The 22907-nt window shown below is 41.8% G+C and overlaps 1 protein-coding gene across 2 annotated transcripts in view; it reads right to left on the bottom strand.

Annotated features, from left to right (window-relative positions):
* Positions 1-22907, bottom strand: part of LOC123774847 (protein turtle) — a 130306-nt gene that overhangs the window by 5170 nt on the left and 102229 nt on the right. Inside the window, exons 10-15 of one of the 2 annotated variants that reach the window (XM_069316585.1) lie at positions 11645-11938; positions 9533-9642; positions 8780-8963; positions 6985-7254; positions 5804-6102; positions 1478-1663 (exon numbers count right to left, since the gene is read on the bottom strand). In XM_069316585.1, coding sequence (XP_069172686.1) covers positions 1478-1663; positions 5804-6102; positions 6985-7254; positions 8780-8963; positions 9533-9642; positions 11645-11938 — 1343 coding nt within the window. Of the gene's footprint in view, positions 1-1162; positions 1664-5803; positions 6103-6984; positions 7255-8779; positions 8964-9532; positions 9643-11644; positions 11939-22907 lie in introns of those variants that run through there. The other variant, XM_069316584.1, reaches the window with a different exon arrangement.

The raw sequence follows: 22907 nt of genomic DNA, 5'->3' as shown, positions 1-22907 counted from the left end.
GTATTACCATCACCGAAGGTTGGCTGGCGCCTCGACATATACCCACGAGAAGAATCACCAAATACGCCATATCTTCAGACACGTTATTTTTGACTCGTCAGCAAATTCCGAGGCTTTACGAAGTACTATAATAGGGGGGGAGTACACTCAAGTTTGGAGTGTACTCTGAGTTTAAAGTGCATTCAAGTTTTTAAAAGAGTTGAGTGTAATATTATTGGAAACCAAAGGACCTGAGAACAACGGAATATCTCTATTTCAGCGCCGCATCAATGTGATTCACTCGAGCAAATGATAAGTACATTATATATCAATCACTACATCACGTACTGCTGCTGCTGCATTGTATTGTGTTCTAATATTCACTTTTTACGTTCCTGATGTATAGGAAAGACTGTGTTGTATTGTATAGGAAAGACTGTGTTGTATTGTATAGGAAAGACTGTGTTGTATTGTATAGGAAAGACTGTGTTGTATTCTCCAACCTTGCGTGATTTATTGCCTTGCCTGAACAATTTTCACGGGGGATATGTCAGTGTGATACAGTATGATGTATTGTGTTGATATAGATTGGGCAAGCGACGAGTCGTCGAGGTGTATACTGGAGCACTATTGGTGGAAAGTTTGATGTTGTATGGTATGTCCTGTATGAATTATAGTGAGGGTGGTGAGGTGATGAATCAGGCCAGTGTGTAGTGTATATGATGTCATTGCTTGATACGTTATCATGCATTTTTGTGATTAAAGTTGTGCATTGTGATGTTGTATGGGGTTGTGTATTGTGATGTGTTGTGTTTCGTTGTATGTGGTTGTATATTGTAGCGTGTTATGTGTTTTGCGGTATTGTTGTATAGATTTGTGTGATGATTTGCTTTATAATGTTGTGATGTGATGAGTTAGGGATTATCTTCATGTGTGGTATTTTATAGTGGGCTGACTTGTTACAGATACGTGGATGAATATATGTTTCTCTGTACGTGTGTGTGTGTGTGTGTGTGTGTGTGTGTGTGTGTGTGTGTGTGTGTGTGTGTGTGTGTGTGTGTGTGTGTGTGTGTGTGTGTGTGTGTAATAGGGAAATGATGTATATTTCACAATTACACAAACTTCACAACAGGAGAAAACAAGATTTATGTTTGCCTGAAGGTAAACAAATCAAAAAATACTGCAATAGTCTCCATTTCTTTTGCGGTGAAATGTATGCACATTTTATTCATTTTTCTCCCAATTTTTGTTTACAAGTTCATTGTGTCCGTTGAAACTGGATCTGCCAAGTTGGACTCCACAAGATGTCGATGATAAGCGTTTAATACCATCACAAATCCACAAAGTGTTTACAACAATATTATATCCACGGGAATCCACAAGGTGTCGATATCAGTCGAAACCTAATTGCGTTTGGAGTCCACATTAAAAGAACCTAAAAGCCTCGTCCGAGACTCAAGTCACACTATACACTGCTTTCGTGACGGAAGGCTTCTACCTCGTAGTCCTGGCGGAGGTGGGCGTGCTGGTCTAGCAGGGGCGAGGAAGAGGTAGTTGTGTCCCCTGACGCCAGGAAATGAGGCGGCGGCGTCGGATAGGCGCCGCCCGCCATGGGGGGCGGAGGTGGATAATGCGCAGATATCAGCAGATGGTCCTGGTGAGATGGTGGCGCCGCCCCCAGCACCTGCGGCAGGCAGACACACTACTGTCAGTGGCTGCACTACAATCACTGTTACTGCTATGGTCAATGGTGTTGGCAATGTAATAGTTAACATTGCCTAATAGTGTGGTTAATGTTGTGGTTAGTGTTTTCTTATAGCGTGGTTATATGAATTCACAGTCTGGTTAACGTGGCTTGACAGTGTGGTTAATGATGGATAACAGCCTGGCTAACGTTGCTCCATAGTGTGTGGTTAATGTTAACATGTCGTTAATGTGGTTTAATGTTGTGGTTAATGTGGCTACTGTTGCTATATGTTGAAGTAATGTTGCGTTATGTAGCTAATTGCACAGTTAGGTTAATTGTTTTGTTAAAAGAACTAATATTGCTTAATACAATAAATTTAGTTGATTAGATATACGGGATTATATATATATATATATATATATATATATATATATATATATATATATATATATATATATATATATGTTATATATATATATATATATATATGTCGTACCTAGTAGCCAGAACGCACTTCTCAGCCTACTATGCAAGGCCCAATTTGCCTAATAAGCCAAGTTTTCATGAATTAATATATCTTCTCTAATTTTTTTCTTTTGAAATGATAAAGCAACCCATTTCATTATGTATGAGGTAAAAAAATTGTTATTGGAGTTAAAATTAACGTATATATATGACCGAACCTAACCAACCCTACCTAACCTAACCTAACCTATCTTTGTAGGTTAGGTTAGGTTAGGTAGCCGAAAAAGTTAGGTTAGGTTAGGTTAGGTAGGTCAGGTAGTCGAAAAACAATTAATTCATGAAAACTTGGCTTATTAGGCAAATCGGGCCTTGCATAGTAGGCTGAGAAGTGCGTTCTGGCTACTAGGTACGACATATATATATATATGTTGGTAACTACAGGGCGCCTTAATCCACTTGACCATCACGGCCGTGAAAAGGAAGTGATAGCCGAGGCTATTTGAGCCACTTCCCCGACGGCAACTCGGATGGTAATCTTGGGCATAGCATTTCACCAAATCACCTCATTCTTTGGGGCACACGTGAGGAACACAAATGCGAACAAGCCTGAATGGTCCCCAGGACTATATGCGAATGAAAACTCACACCCCAGAAGTGACTCGAACCCATACTCCCAGGAGCAACGCAACTGGTAACTACAGGGCGCCTTAATCCACTTGACCATCACGGCCGTCAAAAGGAAGTGATAGCCGAGGCTATTTGAGCCACTTCCCCGACGGCAACTCGAAGAATGAGGTGATTTGGTGAAATGCTATGCCCAAGATTACCATCCGAGTTGCCGTCGGGGAAGTGGCTCAAATAGCCTCGGCTATCACTTCCTTTTGACGGCCGTGATGGTCAAGTGGATTAAGGCGCCCTGTAGTTACCAGTTGCGTTGCTCCTGGGAGTATGGGTTCGAGTCACTTCTGGGGTGTGAGTTTTCATTCGCATATAGTCCTGGGGACCATTCAGGCTTGTTCGCATATATATATATATATATATATATATATATATATATATATATATATATATATATATATATATATATATATATATATATATAAGGCTCAGGATAAGGATTTGGGATGGAGGGAAGGAATGGTGCTCAATCACTTGGACGGTCGGGGATTGAACGCCGACCTGCTTGAAGCGAGACCGTCGCTCTATCGTCCAGCCCAAGTGGTTAGAGAGAGAGAGACAGACAGAATATGAAGATATATATTTATAAATTCTGTATATATAATATGTAATTTTCGTGATTTACACACACGTATATATATATAAAGTGAAATAAATTTAATAAATTATAACAAATAAATACATGTTTAATTAGCAAATTAATTCAACAATGGAAAAGCTCACTAAAATATACTCATGTCTGACCTTGTTCTAAATAATATTCTTTCCAAACTGTATTAAAAATGTTTAATTAAATTATTATTACTGAAATAAATTCTCTGTACTAACTCGAGTAGAGGAAACCATAATTGTACACAATTTGCCTCGTAACTTGAAAGTTAGATTTGCCAAAATGCTGTCAAGAATATGCTTTGAAGAGAGAAAGGATCAAAACTAATTGCATTAATATCGACTGGACTGATTGTAAGGAAAAAGTATGGGAATCAAAGGATCCAATGCCCTTAATGTAGTTTGAAATCAATGAACGTATTGAGGTGGCTTTGGAAAAAATACTCTATCATATATTTATACAATTATTCTATATTATTCTATTTATTACAAATTATTTAGTTATATTTTTTTATATTTATGGAAGACACCAGTTTAGTACCCACAAAACTGTTTATCATTTGAACGGTTCTTGAATCTGTTCACATGTGACGACTCTAAGACTGAATGTTAACAAGATTTGAACAGGTAGGCAACCCGTTCTCAGACCAAGTCCATTCCATCCAGCGGTCGACCCCAAAGACGCATTCAATAATTCCAACATGCTGTTCATTCAAAACAGAAAAAAATCTCAAATATAAAATAACAATGTTATATATCAGCATGCTGAGCATATTTAGGCATTGGTTAGGTTAAGTTGGGATGTTTAGATTCGCGATTATTTCTATTTGTAGTACGTGGGTGAAGCATTTACAGCGTTGTGATTCGAACACAAGTCGTCAGTGAAGCACTTGTTCCGGAAGTGTTCGAACGTCAGCAGTTGTGAGTCGTGTGTAAACCGCTTTTGTTGACCAGACCACACACTAGAAATTGAAGGGACGATGACGTTTCGGTCCGTCCTGGACCATTCTCAAGTCGATTGTTGAGAATGGTCCAGGACGGACCGAAACGTCATCGTCCCTTCAATTTCTAGTGTGTGGTCTGGTCAACATACTTCAGCCACGTTATTGTGACTCATCGCCTGTAAACCGCTTTTCATTCATAAACAGGGGGTTTGGCGGGTGCATGGAATCACTTTTGGATCTTTGTTTGGAGGACGGGCTGAGCATTTACAGCGTTGTGGTTCGAACAAAACTCGTCAGCGAAGCACATGTTCAAGAAGTGTTCGAACGTCATCAGTTATGAGTCGTGTGTGTAAACCATTTTTCATTCATAAACGGGGGGTTTGGCGGGTGCATGGAATGGACTTTGGCCTTTATTTATAAAGATGGGCTGGGCTCAACACAATGGTTATAAGAATTTTAAATTTGTTCAGCTGTTTATCAACGTTTATATTTATTGTTGCAAGTAAACTGTCGCAAATGATGGTTCTCTCTTTTGCTTAATTGTATTAATACCATTGTCTTGAAGATGAGAGAAGAATATGCTGATTAGCACTGTAAATGTGCGGCCACGTCTGTGGTAGAAAATAAGAACAATAAAAAATTGCCTTAATAATATAAATAAAATGTTCCAGAGAAACTCCCAAGTTAATTTTGAAGCGTTTTTAATTATTCAATGTAACTACATTAGCTTGTTGCTGTATCTAATTTGCCCCTGCAAGTAAATGTCCCTAAGGAATTGTTCTAATGCATGGCAAAGCAAAAAAATAAAAGATGGTTGCATATAACTATTGTTACGTAAGTTTATGATAGATTCAGAAGCATGTAACTTCTTTATCAATAACATTGCTGCTGTTAACCAGACCACACACTAGAAGGTGAAGGGACGACGACCTTTCGGTCCGTCCTGAACCATTCTCAAGTCGATTGTGCATTCTCAAGTCTCAAATCGCCCTGGATCATTCTCAATCGACTTGAGAATGGTCCAGGACCGACCGAAACGTCGTCGTCTCTTCCCCTTCTAGTGTGTGGTCTGGTCAACATACTTTAGCCACGTTATTGTGACTCATCGCCTCCACGAATGTTTAATGGAACATCTGGCCATGATGTTGACAACATCATGGCGAGACATAGCGAGTCTGTGGTATTGTCAGGGACGTGAATTTCGAACCCATTGAATTGCTTCAACATTGTCCCATTTATTCACGTTACTGTGAATTCAATTTTGTGAGTGAAATGTTAATGAGTTAATAAATCGGTGGAATGAATAAATAATAGGTAAAGTTCTACGTGTATCACATAAATAAGACAGTAGCCTAATGAAACACTTCAAGAGAGTGCTATATGCATTTAATGATCCTACCTTGCCAGATTTTAATTAGAGATGTAATTACGAGGGACAAACCTCGCAGGAGTGGTGTGTGAAGGAGGGAGGTGGAAGCCCCGGCTGCTGGTGGTGGTGGTGATGGTGGTGGCGATGTTGGTGGTGGTGGTGCAGCTGGTGCTGGTAGTAGACATCCCACTCCTGCTGCTGCTGGTGCTGCTGCTGCTGGTGGCAGGAGGTGGTCGTTCCACCACCTACAGATGGCACCACGACCACCGCAGATGACGCGGTGCTCAGAGAGGTCAGGTGGTGACAGGAAGACACTCCGCCCACCACCTGGCAGCTGGGTACACGCAGCTCCTCCAGCTGGTAGTCGCACTCTGGCCGGTTCATAAACCGATGTTACGTAGCTACATGCAGAAGTTCACGCATAATGACACACTAGTCAACCCGTTCTCGCAATTTCTTTAAGTCAATATTGACTTAAAGAAATTGCGAGAACGGGTGCACTGGTACACATACGTGTCTATAATGTTTATGTTAGTAAGCTTAAATTACACTATAATCCCCAAGCTTAACTCCATGCAACTGAGAAGCTGAGCCGCCCTGAGATCACAAAGTATCTGAACAAGGGTCCAGAATGATGCACAGGTACAATAATGTATCAAATATCAGTTCAAGTATGTTTATTGAGATAAGAAAGAAATACATTTCAAAGATATAGAGTAGCTTAGGCTATTTCTATCCCCTTCAAATATCTGCTTTCATTACGGCGCTCTTATGAAGTTGCTTATGTTAACATCAAATAAATTATTTCGCTAACTTAAAGGTGCCTTGAATATAAATAATATATCCTTGGCGTGTTTGATAATATTTGTATCGAAGCTACGCTACACAATCTTCCCAATTTGATTCCTCTTTCGATAATTATTTATTCTATGCCGCTCTACCCAACCACTTGGGCTGGACGGTAGAGCGACGGTCTCGCTTCATGCAGGTCGGCGTTCAATTCCCGACCGTCCAAGTGGTTGGGCACCATTCCTTCCAATCGTCCCTAATCCTTATCCTGACCCCTTCCAAGTGCCATATAATCGTAGTGGTTTGGCGCATTTCCCTGATAGTTCCCTGGCGCTCAACTGGATATGATCGAGTATCAACACACTTAAACATAAAGCACTACGGGCTCACCATAGCCCGTGCTACTTGGAATTTTGTTCCAGGTAGCAAATCTTTAACAACAACAACTTAAACATGTTCCTTACCTTCCTTGAGAGGTATGAGGTCTGGGTTCCGGTCTTCGGAAGCCGGCGAGGGTCTACTGAAGGTACTAACTGTCTCCTTCGGGGAGGTGTCGGACACCAGGGAGCCATGAGCGTAGGCAGGCACCTCTTGCGAGGGTCTCCTCCGGGGACAGTGCTTGATAGCCAGGCCCAGGATCACCACTACGGTGATGACAACAGCTACGGCCGACCCGGCAACCACAGCGATGAGAGGAGAGACTCCCAGCACCTCCTCCGCCGGTTCGCTGAAGCCTGTGGAGGTGTGTGTGTGTGTGAGAGAGGTGGTGAGAGATGTCTCTCACAGGACGGGAATTTGTGGGAGGGAGTATGGGAGGTGTGAGTAAGAGGGAGGGTGTGTGTGAGAGAGGGAGGGTGTATGTGTGAGAGAGAGGTAGTGTGTGTGTGTGTGTGTGTGTGTGTGTGAGGCGGTGAGAGATGTCTCTCACAGGACGGGAATTTGTGAGAGGGGGGTATGGGAGGTGTGTGTGAGAGGCAGTGTATGTGTGAGAGAGAGGGTGTATGTGTGTGTGAGAGGTAGGTAGTGTAATTACCTAAGTGTAGTTACAGGATGAGAGCTACGCTCGTGGTGTCCCGTCTTCCCAGCACTCTTTGTCATATAACTGTGTGTGTGAGAGGGTGTGTTTGTGAGATTAGAACAGGGAGTCATGAGCGGTAGAGGAAGGCAGAGCAAGAGTAGTGGAGGAGAGGAGTGAGAGAGAGAGAGAGAATGAGAGCGAGAGTGGCCCTAACAAGCAATAACATTAAGCCTAACACCAGTAAAGGCTTTTGGTCATTTAGGAAACAATATTCTAAAACAAATTAGATTTTGTCTTTGGTTTCGTTTAGAACTTTGAATGTGACATATTTTCAGCCGCTCATCGTTCAACGCGGCCTCCTGATAGCACGTCGCATTTTGACGTATACTCAACCCAAGGCCAAAAGTTGTCGTACTAGAATATGGTAGCGACTCGCGAAATTGACATTCTGTCCCGTTTTCTGTTTTGGGTCCTCTGGTAAGTTGATTGATTGATAAAGATTAAGCCACCCAAGAGGTGGCACGGGCATGAATAGCCCGTAAGTGGTGGCCCTTTTGAGCCATTACCAGTATCAAGAGATGATACTGGAGATCTGTGGAGGCGCGACTGCACCCTGCGTGACGGGAGATGTCTCCCGTGTCCTCCGGTAAGTTAGGATAAAAACTTTTTAGTACGACAATGTCTTGACGTTGGGAAGTCTTAGGAGGACGAGCTGCATCGTCAGAGTATTTGTCTGCAATTCAGTTAAAGACGGAACGGTTCTTGGTAGATCCGCTTTACAATGGGTGTTGTATCAACCCGTCCTCTTAAAAATAACGTCACGTTTGGCTCGTATGCGCGGCACTATGGCCAAATTTGGACGTAATTTGAAATGAAATCGACTCACAAAAGTGACATATTGTTCTGTTTTCTGTTTGAGTCGTCCGGCTTACTCGGTAAGGTTAGAAGAGGATTCTTTCCATTAACATTTTTCATAACGTTTTGAAACTTTATGAGAATTTCCTGCCCACCTAACCTATCAGAGGACCCTTAACTTACTGCTGTTGAAAAAAAAAATCCAAAATATATATATATTTTTTTCATTTTCAAATTACGTCCATATTCGGCCATACGGTGAAAGCGTATGGCCGAATACGCTTTCGGCCTTTCGGCCAAACGTCGCTTTTTGGCCAAACGGCCAAAAACGACATTCTTTTTAGAGGACAGGTTGTTGACCACTAAATACTACAGTCATTCCTTACCCATTCTCTTCTCGGCTGTTTTGACGGTGAAAGCTTGGAGCTTGATCGGAGCGGAGGCCCCCATAGGGCTTTGGACGGCTACATGTAGGGTATAAGCCGTGCCCGGGTCCAGGCCAGATGCCACGAACTGTGGCGTCGTGTTGGTCACCTTCGTCACTAAGTGCAGGTCCTCAGAGTTCCTCACCTGCGGTAGATAGGAAGCAAGGATACCCAGTTGATGCCACTATCCAAAGAATCCCATCTATGCCAAGGGGCATTTGTGCCCCCAAAACAGCAGAACATTTACCAATAGACAATACCAAGTAAGGATCCCTTGAGCTCTTGCGGGAGAAAGAGGTGCCAGAGACTCCTATGTGAAGCAGATAGCCCACTTACACCAGTGGCATCTTAACCCAGAAACACAAGATCTTTTTAACGGAAGAACCAGATGTTGGCAGCACGGAGATACTCACCTGTAGAAGGAAGAGACATCACAATGATGCTTGTATCTAGAAAAAAACATTTCATAATCCTATACATTTACACAAGGCTCATTAACCCAGAAACAGAACACAGTCCTCACAAAATGAGCAAATGTGTCGTCGGCCAGCCCGGATAAAAAAAGAATCACACACACACACACACACACACACACACACACACACACACACACACACACACACACACACACACACACACACACACACACACACACGTAACAAAGACGAAGAGGACCTACGGAGAAAGGTAGGCGCTGGACGCAGTGAAACCCACCTCCATGCTGAAGCTGCGGGGCAGAACAGTGGGGACGCCCTTGCATGACACGAACACAGAGTGCGTCGTCTGGTTCCGGATAACGCAGCCTTCCAGCAGGTCCGGTGGTTCTGCGGATCACATGAAGAACGTGAGACAACGGATGACTGTAATCCCTAGATAACACCAGCCAACGGATGACTGTAATCCCTAGACAACACTAGCCAACGGATGACTGTAATCCCTAGATAACACTAGCCAACGGATGACTGTAATCCCTAGATAACACTAGCCAACGGATGACTGTAATCCCTAGATAACACTAGCCGTAACACGTCACCAGCATAGGTTCAGGGAAGGCAAGTTGTGTCTCATAGGTTTAATACAATTCTATGACCAAACAACAATCATTAAGGAAGAAAAAGAAGGATGGGTAGACTGCATTTTCTTGGACTGTCAGAAAACTTTTGACACAGTACCCCAGAAGAGATTGTTGAATAAGTTGGAGAAATAAGCTGAAGTAAGTGGTAGGTGCTCCAATGGATAAGGGAGTACCTAAACAAAAGGAGTTACTGTGAGGGGTTAGACCTAAGACTGACTTGATATCACAAGCGGAGTTCCATAGGGTTCTGTACTTGGACCTATCTTGTTTCTGATATACGTGAATGATCTTCCAGAAGATATAGATTCATTCCTCAATGTTTTCTGATGATGCTAAAATTATGAGAAGGACGCAGGAGGAGGAGGACAGCAAGAGGTTACAGAATGATCTGGACAGACTGAAGGAATGGTCCAACAAATGGCTATTAGAGTTTAACTCGATCAAATGCAAAGTGATGAAGACAGGCGCAGGGAGCAGGAGGCCAAACACAAGGTACCAGCTAGGGGAGCCGGTCGGCCGAGCGGACAGCACGCTGGATTTGTGATCCTGTGGTCCCGGGTTCGATCCCGGGCGCCGGCGAGAAACAATGGGCAGAGTTTCTTTCACCCTATGCCCCTGTTACCTAGCAGTAAAATAGGTACCTGGGTGTTAGTCAGTTGTCACGGGATGCTTCCTGGGGGTGGAGGCCTGGTCGAGGACCGGGCCGCGGGGACACTAAAGCCCCGAAATCATCTCAAGATAACCTCAAGATAGGAGAGAAAATCCTTCAAGAGTTAGGACCAGAGAAAGATCTGGGGGTTGATATCACACCTGACCAACAGAACTTAAACACCTAAACCTAACCTAACCTAACCTAACCAATTCATAAATATGCACAATATGCTCATATATAATAATATTAATTTATATTTTAGAAAATTTCTATTTGGAATGAACGGCATGTTAAAATTGATGAATGCGTCTTTGGGGTAGACAGCTGGATGGAATGGACTTGGCCTGAGGACGGGTTGCCAAATGCTCCATTCACAAACTACAAACACAAATAATCGCCAACAGAACCTAAACACCTAAGTATGCCTTCCCATGCATAAAATTTTAATACATAATAATATTAACTTTACATGAAAGAAAACCAATTTTGAATTCACAGTATGTTAAAATCGATGAATGAGTCTGGGGGCAGCCGGTTTAACAAACCAGGGGCCAGATTCACGAAAGCACTTACGCAAGCACTTACGAACGTGTACATCTTTCCTCAATCTTTGACCGCTTTGGTTACATTTATTAAACAGTTTACAAGCATGAAAACTTCCCATTCAACTGTTGTTATTGTTATAAACAGCCTCCTGGTGCTTCGGAGCTCATTAACTGTTTAATAATTGTAAACAAAGCCGCCAAAGATTGAGAAAAGATTTACAGGTTCGTAAGTGCTTTCGTGAATCTGGCCCCAGGGTTGAGGAAGGGTTGCTGGATTAACAAGCATTTGACCCTTGTTGAACAGGACGTGGTGATTAACGAGACACGGGGAGGGAGGGAGTTTTCAGGGGAAAGCGCCAAGCCATTACGACTATATAGCACTGGGAAGGAGTCAGGATAAGGATTTGGGGATGGGACGGGGAAAGGAAGGAACGGTGCCCAACCACTTGGACGGTCGGGAATTGAACACCGACCTGCATGAAGCGAGATCGTCGTTCTACCGTCCAGCCCAAGTAATTGAGTTAACGAGACACGGGAAAGCAACTACCACTCACTAGCCGCCGTAACATTGATGACACAGGGTAAGTGCTGGGTTCCAATGCTGTTTGTGGCAGCGCAGAGAAGCAGCCCGTAGTCCCCCGGGGAGGCTGGAGTATAGGGCAGGACACTGGTGGTTCCCCACGAGGCCGCCCGACCTTCCCCAAGCTCCAGCAGCGAACCCGACGAGTTGAACCTCCAGGTGAAAGTGACGTTGTCCGGTACGGCGTCCACCCGACAAGTTATGTTGGCCGTGTCGTGATGGGCGACCTGGTACTCCAGCTGCTGCCCCGGCGAGCAGGCTGGCGTGTCTGAGGGTGTGGCGAGGACTTGTAGTATAACCCCCACTAGCTTAATACAATGTAATGCGTGATGCAGACGCATTACTGTAATATATATTGTAATTTATGGCACATTACTGCGCTGCTGTCATGTGTATTCCGGCACCCACCCGCCAAACACACACCGAAACTACGACGTTGGTACAACGTTCGAACAAGTTTTAACACCTCCTAATCAGTTATAACAACCAATATAGCACGTTGTAACAACGTTCTAATACGTCATAAACACGTTAAGCCAAGATGTAACAACTTTATTACAAGTTATAACCAGCGGAAAACAGGAACAGTTTCGGTTTGTTTTTCCATGTCACAAACCTCTTCAACCTATATATTCTCAGAAATGTTGAGATTTGTCATTTAAACTTACGGTATGATGATTATCTAACTTACACCGACATTAAACTCTTTCGTTAACGTGGATATCCTCATTAGAATTATTGTTTTCGAAAATAATAATTTGTATTTGCCCTTAGATAATTATTAGAAGAAAGCGATTTGCCAGCTAGGCTATCTGACACGGGAGAGGGATATTAGGACATGATAGCAGCTGAGACCTTAGGACAGGATAGCAGCTGGGATATAAGGAAGAAGGAAGGAACGGTTCCCAAGTCCTTGGACCATTGGGGGATCGAACACCGACCTGCATATGAAAAAGCCGTCGCTGAACCGACCAATCCAAGTGATTGGACAGTACTGACTCTTAAAAGCGAAAAAAGTGATATAAATACAGCTTTAAGTAGAAGTCACTTGTATATCATCTTTTCTTCTTTCATATTTTTGTACTTTATGCATGTGTTATTTTGTCGCGACGATTAATTCCAATCATTGCGCGATTACTTTGCCAACCTATGATTTGGCAAAGGGAGGGAGGGAGGGAGAAAGAGAAAGAGGGAGAGGTTACCTTGAGATTACCTTGAGGTGCTTCCGGGGCTTAGTGTCCCCGCGGCCCGGTCGTTGACCAGGCCTCCTGGTTGATCAGGTATTGAAATATGGCAGCCTCGATCCGTAGAGTTCTGTAGCGGCTTCGACCTGTCCTCTCATATGAGGCAACCCGTTCTCGCAAATTCGTAAAGTCAATATTGACTTATTAACTACGTGCATAGGTGATATACTAAACATAATAGATACCCTTAAAAAGATTCATAGAAAACACCGACCTTACCTAACCTTGTTAGTATCTTAAGATAAGCATCTTATTGCTTCGTAATTACAATTATTACTTAACCTATACCTATTATAGGTTAGGTAATAATTGTAATTACGATGCAATAAGATGCTTATCTTAAGATACTAACAAGGTTAGGTAAGGTCGGTGTTTTCTATGAATCTTTTTAAGGGTATCTATTATGTTAAGTATGTCACCTATGCACATATTTAATAAGTCAGTATTGACTTATTAAATTTGCGAGAACGGGTTGCATGAGGTTATCTTGAGATGATTTCGGGGCTTTAGTGTCCCCGCGGCCCGGTCCTCGACCAGGCCTCCACCCCCAGGAAGCATCCCTTGACAGCTGACTAACACCCAGGTACCTATTTTACTGCTAGGTAACAGGGGCATAGGGTGAAAGAAACTCTGCCCATTGTTTCTCGCCGGCGCCTGGGATCGAACCCAGGACCACAGGATCACAAGTCCAGCGTGCTGTCCGCTCGGCCGACCGGCTCCCTGACCAGCCTATGTTCATCCTGTACCCCATACCATTCCCTCTGCTCATTGGGTGAGGCTAACCCCAAGCAGAGGGAGGAGTGGGGGGATGGGGGATAGAGACTCGGGGTAACCCTATAGCCTCTACCTACACGAGGCAATGTCTGTCTATCCATGGTTGAAGGTCAGATGCTTGGTGCTAGCCACACCCAAATTTTCAGGGTGAATAGGCTGATGTACGGAACGGAAATAGGTTGGTCGGCGTCGGTCCTATATGGTCAGACAGAGGCCCGGGGGAGGGGGGGGATAGTTAGTTCCTACCCACGTAATCGGTGAAACGCAGCTGACTGGATCTCTAGTGTTCTTAAATAACAAACGATGAACTGGAATTCAATATTAAATTTTCTGAGAGAGAGATATGGAGAGGAGACGAGTGAATAGAGGAAATGAATGGGGGAGGGGGGCAAGGTGATTATAGATTATAGATTATATATATAATATATATATATATATATATATATATAATATATATATATATATATATATAGATTCGTGTTAGAATTATTGATCTTACTTTTTCGGTCATATTTAATAATATATGTCTACAGGAAAGACTGCTACCAAAATATACTAATATATATATATATATATATATATATATATATATATATATATATATATATATATATATATATATATATATATAATCTTGTACCTAGTAGCCAGAACGTCGTACGCGGCCTGCTATGCAAGGCCCGATTTCCCTAATAAGCCAAGTTTTCCTGAATCAATATATTTTCTCTAATTTTTTTCTTATGAAATGATAAAGCTACCCATTTCATAATGTATGAGGTCAATTTTTTTTTATTGGAGTTAAAATTAACGTAGATATATGACCGAACCTAACCAACCCTACCTAACCTAACCTATCTTTATAGGTTAGGTAGCCGAAAAAGTTAGGTTAGGTAGGTTAGGTAGTCGAAAAGCCATTAATTCATGAAAACGTGGCTTATTAGGCAAATCGGGCCTTTCATAGTAGGCCGAGAAGTGCGTTCTGGCTTCTAGGTACGACATATATATATATATAATATCTATAATATCTATAAAATATATATATATATATTATAGATAGATAGATATAGATATTACGTGTATAGATATATATATAAAATATATGCATGTTGTTATTTAAACGTATAAAAAATGAATATACGAGTTTCACTAGTCGTTAGTTCGGGGCGCTAATCACCAGACGGCGCAGGACAGAGGCAGTAGCATTTTTGTGTAGTCCGGGGCAGTTGGCTGTCCCTGTTACCTGTCATCTGGTCAGTGTTGCCCTGGCTTGTGTAGGAGGTGGATGTGTGGTGGGGGTGTGTGTGTACTCCGTGGTCACACTGCTCGGCTCCTCTACACTAATTTCTTTATCACGGAAATGGAATTCGGCTCAGCCTGGAGAGCTCTCTGGATGTGTTTAGTGTACTGTGGAAGACTTTGATGAATGTGGTTTACGTTGGTGTAAAGAAAGACTGTGGTTAATGTTCATCGAGTTTGAATAAATCAAGACTTACCTTGAGGTTACCTTGAGGTGCTTCCGGGGCTTAGCATCCCCGCGGCCCGATCGTCGACCAGGCACTTTGGTCAATATGCGTCATGTTTGAATAAAGACTTTGATCAGTGTGGCTCACGTTTGAATAAAGAAAGACTTGGAACAATGTGCTTCGTGTTTGAAAAAAGACTTTGATCAGTGTGGCTCTCGTTTGAATAAAGAAAGACTTGGAACAATGTGCTTCGTGTTTGAAAAAAGACTTGGGGCAGTGTGGCTCATGTTTGAATAAAGACTTTGGTGAATGTGCTTCAAGTTTAAATAAAGAAAGACTGTACAATGTGCTTCAAGTTTAAATAAAGACTGTACAATGTGCTTCAAGTTTGAATAGAGAAAGACTTTGGACAATGTGCGTCAAGTTTGAATAAATAAAAACTTTGGACTGTGCGTCAAGTTTGAATAAATAAAGACTTTGGCCTGTGCGTCAAGTTTGAATAAAGACTTTGGATTGTGCGTCAAGATTGAATAAATTAAGACTTTGGACAATGTGCGTCAAGTTTGAATAAATTAAGACTTTGGATTGTGCGTCAAGATTGAATAAATTAAGACTTTGGACAATGTGCGTCAAGTTTGAATAAATAAAGACTTTGGATTGTGCGTCAAGTTTGAGTAAATAAAGACTTTGGATTGTGCGTCAAGTTTGAATAAATAAAGACTTTGGATTGTGCGTCAAGATTGAATAAATTAAGACTTTGGACAATGTGCGTCAAGTTTGAATAAATTAAGACTTTGGACAATGTGCGTCAAGTTTGAATAAATAAAAACTTTAGACAACGTGCTTCATGTCTGAATTAATAAAGACTTTGGACTGTGCGTCAAGTTTGAATAAATAAAGACTTTGGACTGTGAGTCCAGTTTGAATAAATAAAGACTTTGAACAATGTGCTTCATGGTCGCATTGAGTAACTGCTCGGTATCCAGCTGTTGAAGAGTGGGCGTCTGGTGACCAAACTCGTGTCACTTTTTTGTAGTTTCTAAGAAGATTACGACAAGACCGTTCTCCTTGCCTCATGGGAGTGGACAGGCGGACCTTTGCCACGTAAGTACAATGTTGAATTATGTTTTAGCATGTGATGCGCCGTTAAAAATGGATAACAAGGTAATCGGTAGTGTCATGGCGCAGTTTGGTACAGTGGGGTGATATTCGGCTGAACAGCTTTATTTTTGGCCTAGCCAATGGAGGAGGGGGCGGGGGGGCTTTATAATGGCGGGTGTACTGCTGGAATGGAGCTAGTAACGTTATGTTGTGTGTTGGTGTTTGGTTACACCAGCTTGTACTTTGTCTATACTGGTCAGCCGAGTACCTGCATTAGATGTGGATACCTGCTACAGGTATCCCCACCTGCTTCAGGGCCGCTTCCTCCACTTGCATTCCGAGTGGAGGAAGCGGACCGGGAATATATTTATTGGGAGTCTGATTCCCCCAACGCCCCATTGAATGCCGCCGTGGTTCACATGGATCATGAAATTACGGACGGTGGTTGAAAGTCATTGTCTGTTTTTCTTCCTGCTTTTATTGGTCAACCGATCTACAAAATCGTGCTTTCTAGTAGCATGGACTGGGATCCACACAAATTTTTATATAAAATGTGTTATAATTGCTAAGTCTCGTTCCATATTACAAGCTACACGAGACATTAAGGTACTGAGTGTTGTGCTTGCTCAGTTGATTAATTTATGCACTGAGCAGCTGGATTTAGAACTAAGAAATGGCCAAATATCTGAAAGTTGACGTATGAAAATCTCTGACAAATTTTGTAATAGGTATTTGCATGGTCAGTAAGGCAGTCGGACAAGACCATGTGAATTCATGGCGCGAATTCGCCTTGACTGCAGGCACAATTGGCAAGTAAGCGAGACTAAGCCACTACCAAAATTTTCAGCCTGTAAACTTTTTGACAAACCGTTAAAGCTAAGTCATTTATACACTATATTATTGTCTGTGAAACAAATAGATTTTAGACCTCCCTGTCTATTGTACAATCAACTATGTAATAATTTTATCTGGTATATTGGAGGACTTCCTATTTATTTATCCCAAATTTGCTTGCCCATATTAAACAATTATATATATTTTTGTAGCTGTATCTCATATGAATCCATCCCTGCCTTGTGTGGTTGCATTACAAATTCGTAAATTAAATCATGTATAATATATGATGTTGTTAGATGGTAACATCATGAACTACGTATGTGTTTCAATCTACAGTTTAGACCTATTGCGTGTGATCGTCAATCTTGTGTGGCAGTGAATTGGAGCAGCACCTCACTGTGATAATCCCTAATTGAATTACTTCCATTAGGCAAAATTTTATATTTTGTCAATAAAAATGTTAATAAGTGGGATGGGCGTTGTGGTCCTGTGGAGGTCCTTGTGATGGTGCCTGATTCGGGTGTGTGTGGGCGTTCCGTTGGACCCTGGTGATGCAGAGTGGATGGAGGGCGTGGTCACCGGTGATGCTAGTGAAGTGAGTGACGGATGTGGAGCAGTGTGTCTTGGTCGTGGAGTGGTGCATCCTGGACGTGCCGTAGTGAACCATCGAGTGGACCCTATGCCCATTATTATTAACATTATTGACAAGATTTAATTACAATTTTGCCTAATCTGAGGAACTCAATTAAGTTTTATTAGAGTGAGGATAATGCTGGTATTCACTGTCACATAGGACAGAGGGTCAAGCAAGCCAATTGGTCTGAACTGTAGGCTGAACCATATATATTTATCATGGTTACAATTAATATTTCAATGTACGAATATGTAAATACAATTTTTTACTGTGCACTGCCACACAAGGGCAGGAATGGGTGCGTAAGAGATGCAGCTTAAAAATAATATAAATAAAATTGTTCTTCATTCCTTAAAATGGACAAGCGAATTTTGGATAAATTGTTAGGAAGTCGTCCAGTACACCAGATTCAATGAAATATTTATACAGTTGGTGGAACAATAGGACAGGAGGTCCAAAAAATTTCGCGGTTTCACATTCAACAATATAGTGTTCTAGTGAATGCATTAAAGGATTGTCACAGAGTTTACAATCTGAATATTTGGGTAGTAGATCAGCCTTACTAACCTGTCAGATGTACATATATCTAAGGCAAATTTGCACAATGACTACATCACATTGCCTAAATCAGGCTACTATGCTGACCAGACAAATACCTATTATTACAAAAGTTATCATAGATTTTTCTTTCATAGCTTTTATCATGGCCTTTTTTTTAAGTCATTTGTACACTATATTATTGCCTGTGAAATAAATAGATTTTAGACCTCCCTGTCTATTGTACAATCAACTATGTAATAATTTTATCTGGTATATTGGAGGACTTCCTAACTATTTATCCCAAATTTGCTTGCCCATATTAAACAATTATATATATTTTTGTAGCTGCATCTCATATGAATCCATCCCTGCCATGTGTGGTTGCATTTCAAATTCGTATATTAAATCATGTATAATATATGATGTTGTTAGATGGTAACATCATGAACTACGTATGTGTTTCAATCTACAGTTTAGACCTATTGCGTATGATCGTCAATCTTGTGTGGCAGTGAATTGGAGCAGCACCTCACTGTGATAATCCCTAATTGAATTACTGCCATTAGGCAAAATTTTATATTTTGTCAATAAAATTGTTAATAAGTGGGTTGTGGTCCTGTGGAGGTCCTTGTGATGGTGCCTGATTCGGGTGTGTGTGGGCGTTCCGTTGGACCCTGGTGATGCAGAGTGGATGGAGGGCGTGGTCACCGGTGATGCCAGTGAAGTGAGTGACGGATGTGGAGCAGTGTGTCTTGGTCGTGGAGTGGTGCATCCTGGACGTGCCGTAGTGAACCATCGGCTGGACCCTATGCTCATTATTATTAACATTATTGACAAAATTTAATTACAGTTTTGCCTAATCTGAGGAATTCGATTAAGTCTTATTAGAGTGAGGATAATGCTGGTATTCACTGTCACACAGGACAGAGGGACATAAACAAGACAATTGGTCGGAACTGTAGGCTGAACCACATACATATATATCATGGTTACAATCATTATTTCAATGTACGAATATGTAAATACAACTTTCTATTGTGTACTGCCACACGAGGGCAGGGATGGGTTCGTAAGAGATGCAGCTTAAAAAATAATGTAAATAAAATTGTTCTTCATTCTTTAAAATGGACAAGCGAATTTTGGATAAATTGTTACGATGCCGTCCAGTACACCAGATTCAATGAAATATTTATACAGTTGGTGGTACAATAGGCCAGGAGGTCTAAAATGTTCTACGGTTTCACGTTCAACAATATAGTGTTCTAATGAATGCATTAAAGGATTGTCAGAGTTTACAATCTGAATATTTGGGTAGTAGATCAGCCTTACTAACCTGTCAGATGTACATATATCTAAGGCAAATTTGCACAATGACTACATCACATTGCCTAAATCAGGCTACTATGCTGACCAGACAAATACCTATTATTACAAAAGTTATCATAGATTTTTCTTTCATAGCTTTTATCATGGCCTTTTTTTTTAAGTCATTTGTACACTATATTATTGCCTGTGAAATAAATAGATTTTAGACCTCCCTGTCTATTGTACAATCAACTATGTAATAATTTTATCTGGTATATTGGAGGACTTCCTAACTATTTATCCCAAATTTGCTTGCCCATATTAAACAATTATATATATTTTTGTAGCTGCATCTCATATGAATCCATCCCTGCCATGTGTGGTTGCATTTCAAATTCGTATATTAAATCATGTATAATATATGATGTTGTTAGATGGTAACATCATGAACTACGTATGTGTTTCAATCTACAGTTTAGACCTATTGCGTATGATCGTCAATCTTGTGTGGCAGTGAATTGGAGCAGCACCTCACTGTGATAATCCCTAATTGAATTACTTCCATTAGGCAAATTTTTATATTTTGTCAATAAAAATGTTAAGTGGGATGGGCGTTGTGGTCCTGTGGAGGTCCTTGTGATGGTGCCTGATTCGGGTGTGTGTGGGCGTTCCGTTGGACCCTGGTGATGCAGAGTGGATGGAGGGCGTGGTCACCGGTGATGCCAGTGAAGTGAGTGACGGATGTGGAGCAGTGTGTCTTGGTCGTGGAGTGGTGCATCCTGGACGTGCCGTAGTGAACCATCGGCTGGACCCTATGCTCATTATTATTAACATTATTGACAATTTAATTACAATTTTGCCTAATCTGAGGCAATTAAGTCTTATTAGAGTGAGGATAATGCTGGTATTCACTGTTTCACAGCACAAAGGGTCAAACAAGCCAATTGGTCGGAACTGTAGGCTGGACCACATATATATCATGGTTACAATTAATGTTTCAATGTACGCATATGGAAATACAACTTTTTATTGTGCACTGCCACACGAGGGCAGGAATGGGTTCGTAAGAGATGCAGCTTAAAAATAATATAAATAAAATTGTTCTTCATTCCTTAAAATGGACAAGCGAATTTTGGATAAATTGTTACGATGCCGTCCAGTACACCAGATTCAATGGAATATTTATACAGTTTGTGGAACAATAGGCCAGGAGGACCAAAAATTTTCCCGGTTTCACATTCAACAATATAGTGTTCTAGTGAATGCATTAAAGGATTGTCACAGAGTTTACAATCTGAATATTCGGGTAGTGGATCAGCCTCACTAACCTGCAGATGTGCATATAGCTAAGGCGAATTCGCGCAATGACTATATCACATTGCCTACAACAGCTACTGTGCTGACTATACAAATACCTATTATTACAAAAGCTGTCATAGCTTTCAATACTGCACCTGGTTGATACCTGGTTGATGGGGTTCTGGGAGTTCGTCTACTCCCCAAGCCCGGCCCGAGGCCAGGCTCGACTTGAGAGTTTGGTCCACCAGGCTGTTGCTTGGAGCGGCCCGCAGGCCCACATACCCACCACAGCCCGGTTGGTCCGGCACCCTGCAGTTTTCAAGTCTCTGAGCATTTCTTAGTTCTTCTAAATTTAAGGTAATTTCTTTAATGTTTCTAACATTTGCATTAGATAGTCCAAAGTCATAATGAGAACTTATCTGCAAGCCTCATTGGTCAATCGATCTACAAAAGTGTGCGCGAGTTGGCTCTGCTGCAGGGGAATATTGTGGCTCCTGCTGTTCCACGAAGGTGAGGTGGTGGGTGGTGTCAGGGCTCCACCATCCGGGTGAATTCGCAGTCGGATAGCGCTCGAGGAAGCCGTTTTTCTCGGGAAAGAAGGTGACCTTGGGGGGGGGGGGGGTTGCGAGTGCACTCAGAAACGTCAACGAATATAACAGTAGACACAGACTGAGCACTGTGTCTAGTGGCGAGTCTGATGATAGACGCACCATCAGGGAGGGGATGTGACCAACAGACGAACGGATGGCTCAAAATTGACACGAAAGTTGAGGTTCCCCCACACCTTTCCGCAAGTGGATGGGATCCCGTCCACCGGTGACGAGGGGGTTGAGTGGTCGGACCTCTGCATCTTGCTAGCGTCTGGACCAAGCTAGTTAAGTACTTGCCATACGCGGCGTGGTTGGAAGAGAGTTGGTTCCGGTGGTTTGGTTGTTAGTGTCAGTGGTTGCTGCTCCAGACAAGTTCGCTGAGGCTGCAGGCACACTTGGCCAGTATTGTGCCACTATCAGAATAATCAGCTTGTAAACTTTGTGACAAACTGTTAAGGCTAAGTCATCTGTACACTATATTATTGCCCGTGAAACAAATAAATTTTAGAATTCGCAGCCTTTTGTACAATCAACTATTAATTAATTCATTTTATCTGGTATATTGGAGGACATCCTAACCATTTATCCAAAATTTGTTTGCCCATTAAAGAATTATATATATATATTTTTTAGCTGTATCTTTTGCGAATCCATCCCTGCCTTGTGTGGTTGCATTTCATATTCGTAACAATTGAATCATGTATAATATATGATGTTAGAAGGTAACATCATGAACTACGTATGTGTTTCAATCTACAGTTTAGACCTATTGCGTATGATCGTCAATCTTGTGTGGCAGTGAATTGGAGCAGCACCTCACTGTGATAATCCCTAATTGAATTACTTCCATTAGGCAAAATTTTATATTTTGTCAATAAAAATGCTAATAAGTGGGATGGACGTTGTGGTCCTGTGGAGGTCCTTGTGATGGTGCCTGATTCGGGTGTGTGTGGGCGTTCCGTTGGACCCTGGTGATGCAGAGTGGATGGAGGGCGTGGTCACCGGCGATGTCAGTGAAGTGAGTGACGGATGTGGAGCAGTGTGTCTTGGTCGTGGAGTGGTGCATCCTGGACGTGCCGTAGTGAACCATCGGGTGGACCCTATGCCCATTATTATTAACATTATTGACAATTTAATTACAATTTTGCCTAATCTGAGACAATTAAGTCTTATTAGAGTGAGGATAATGCTGGTATTCACTGTTTCACAGCACAAAGGGTCAAACAAGCCAATTGGTCGGAACTGTAGGCTGGACCACATATATATCATGGTTACAATTAATGTTTCAATGTACGCATATGGAAATACAACTTTCTATTGTGTACTGCCACACGAGGGCAGGAATGGGTTCGTAAGAGATGCAGCTTAAAAATAATATAAATAAAATTGTTCTTCTTTCCTTAAAATGGACAAGCGAATTTTGGATAAATTGTTACGATGCCGTCCAGTA

Source organism: Procambarus clarkii, chromosome 84 (genome assembly GCF_040958095.1).
Source record: "Procambarus clarkii isolate CNS0578487 chromosome 84, FALCON_Pclarkii_2.0, whole genome shotgun sequence".
NCBI lineage: Eukaryota > Metazoa > Arthropoda > Malacostraca > Decapoda > Cambaridae > Procambarus > Procambarus clarkii.
This window is presented reverse-complemented; position numbering and strand designations above follow the sequence as displayed.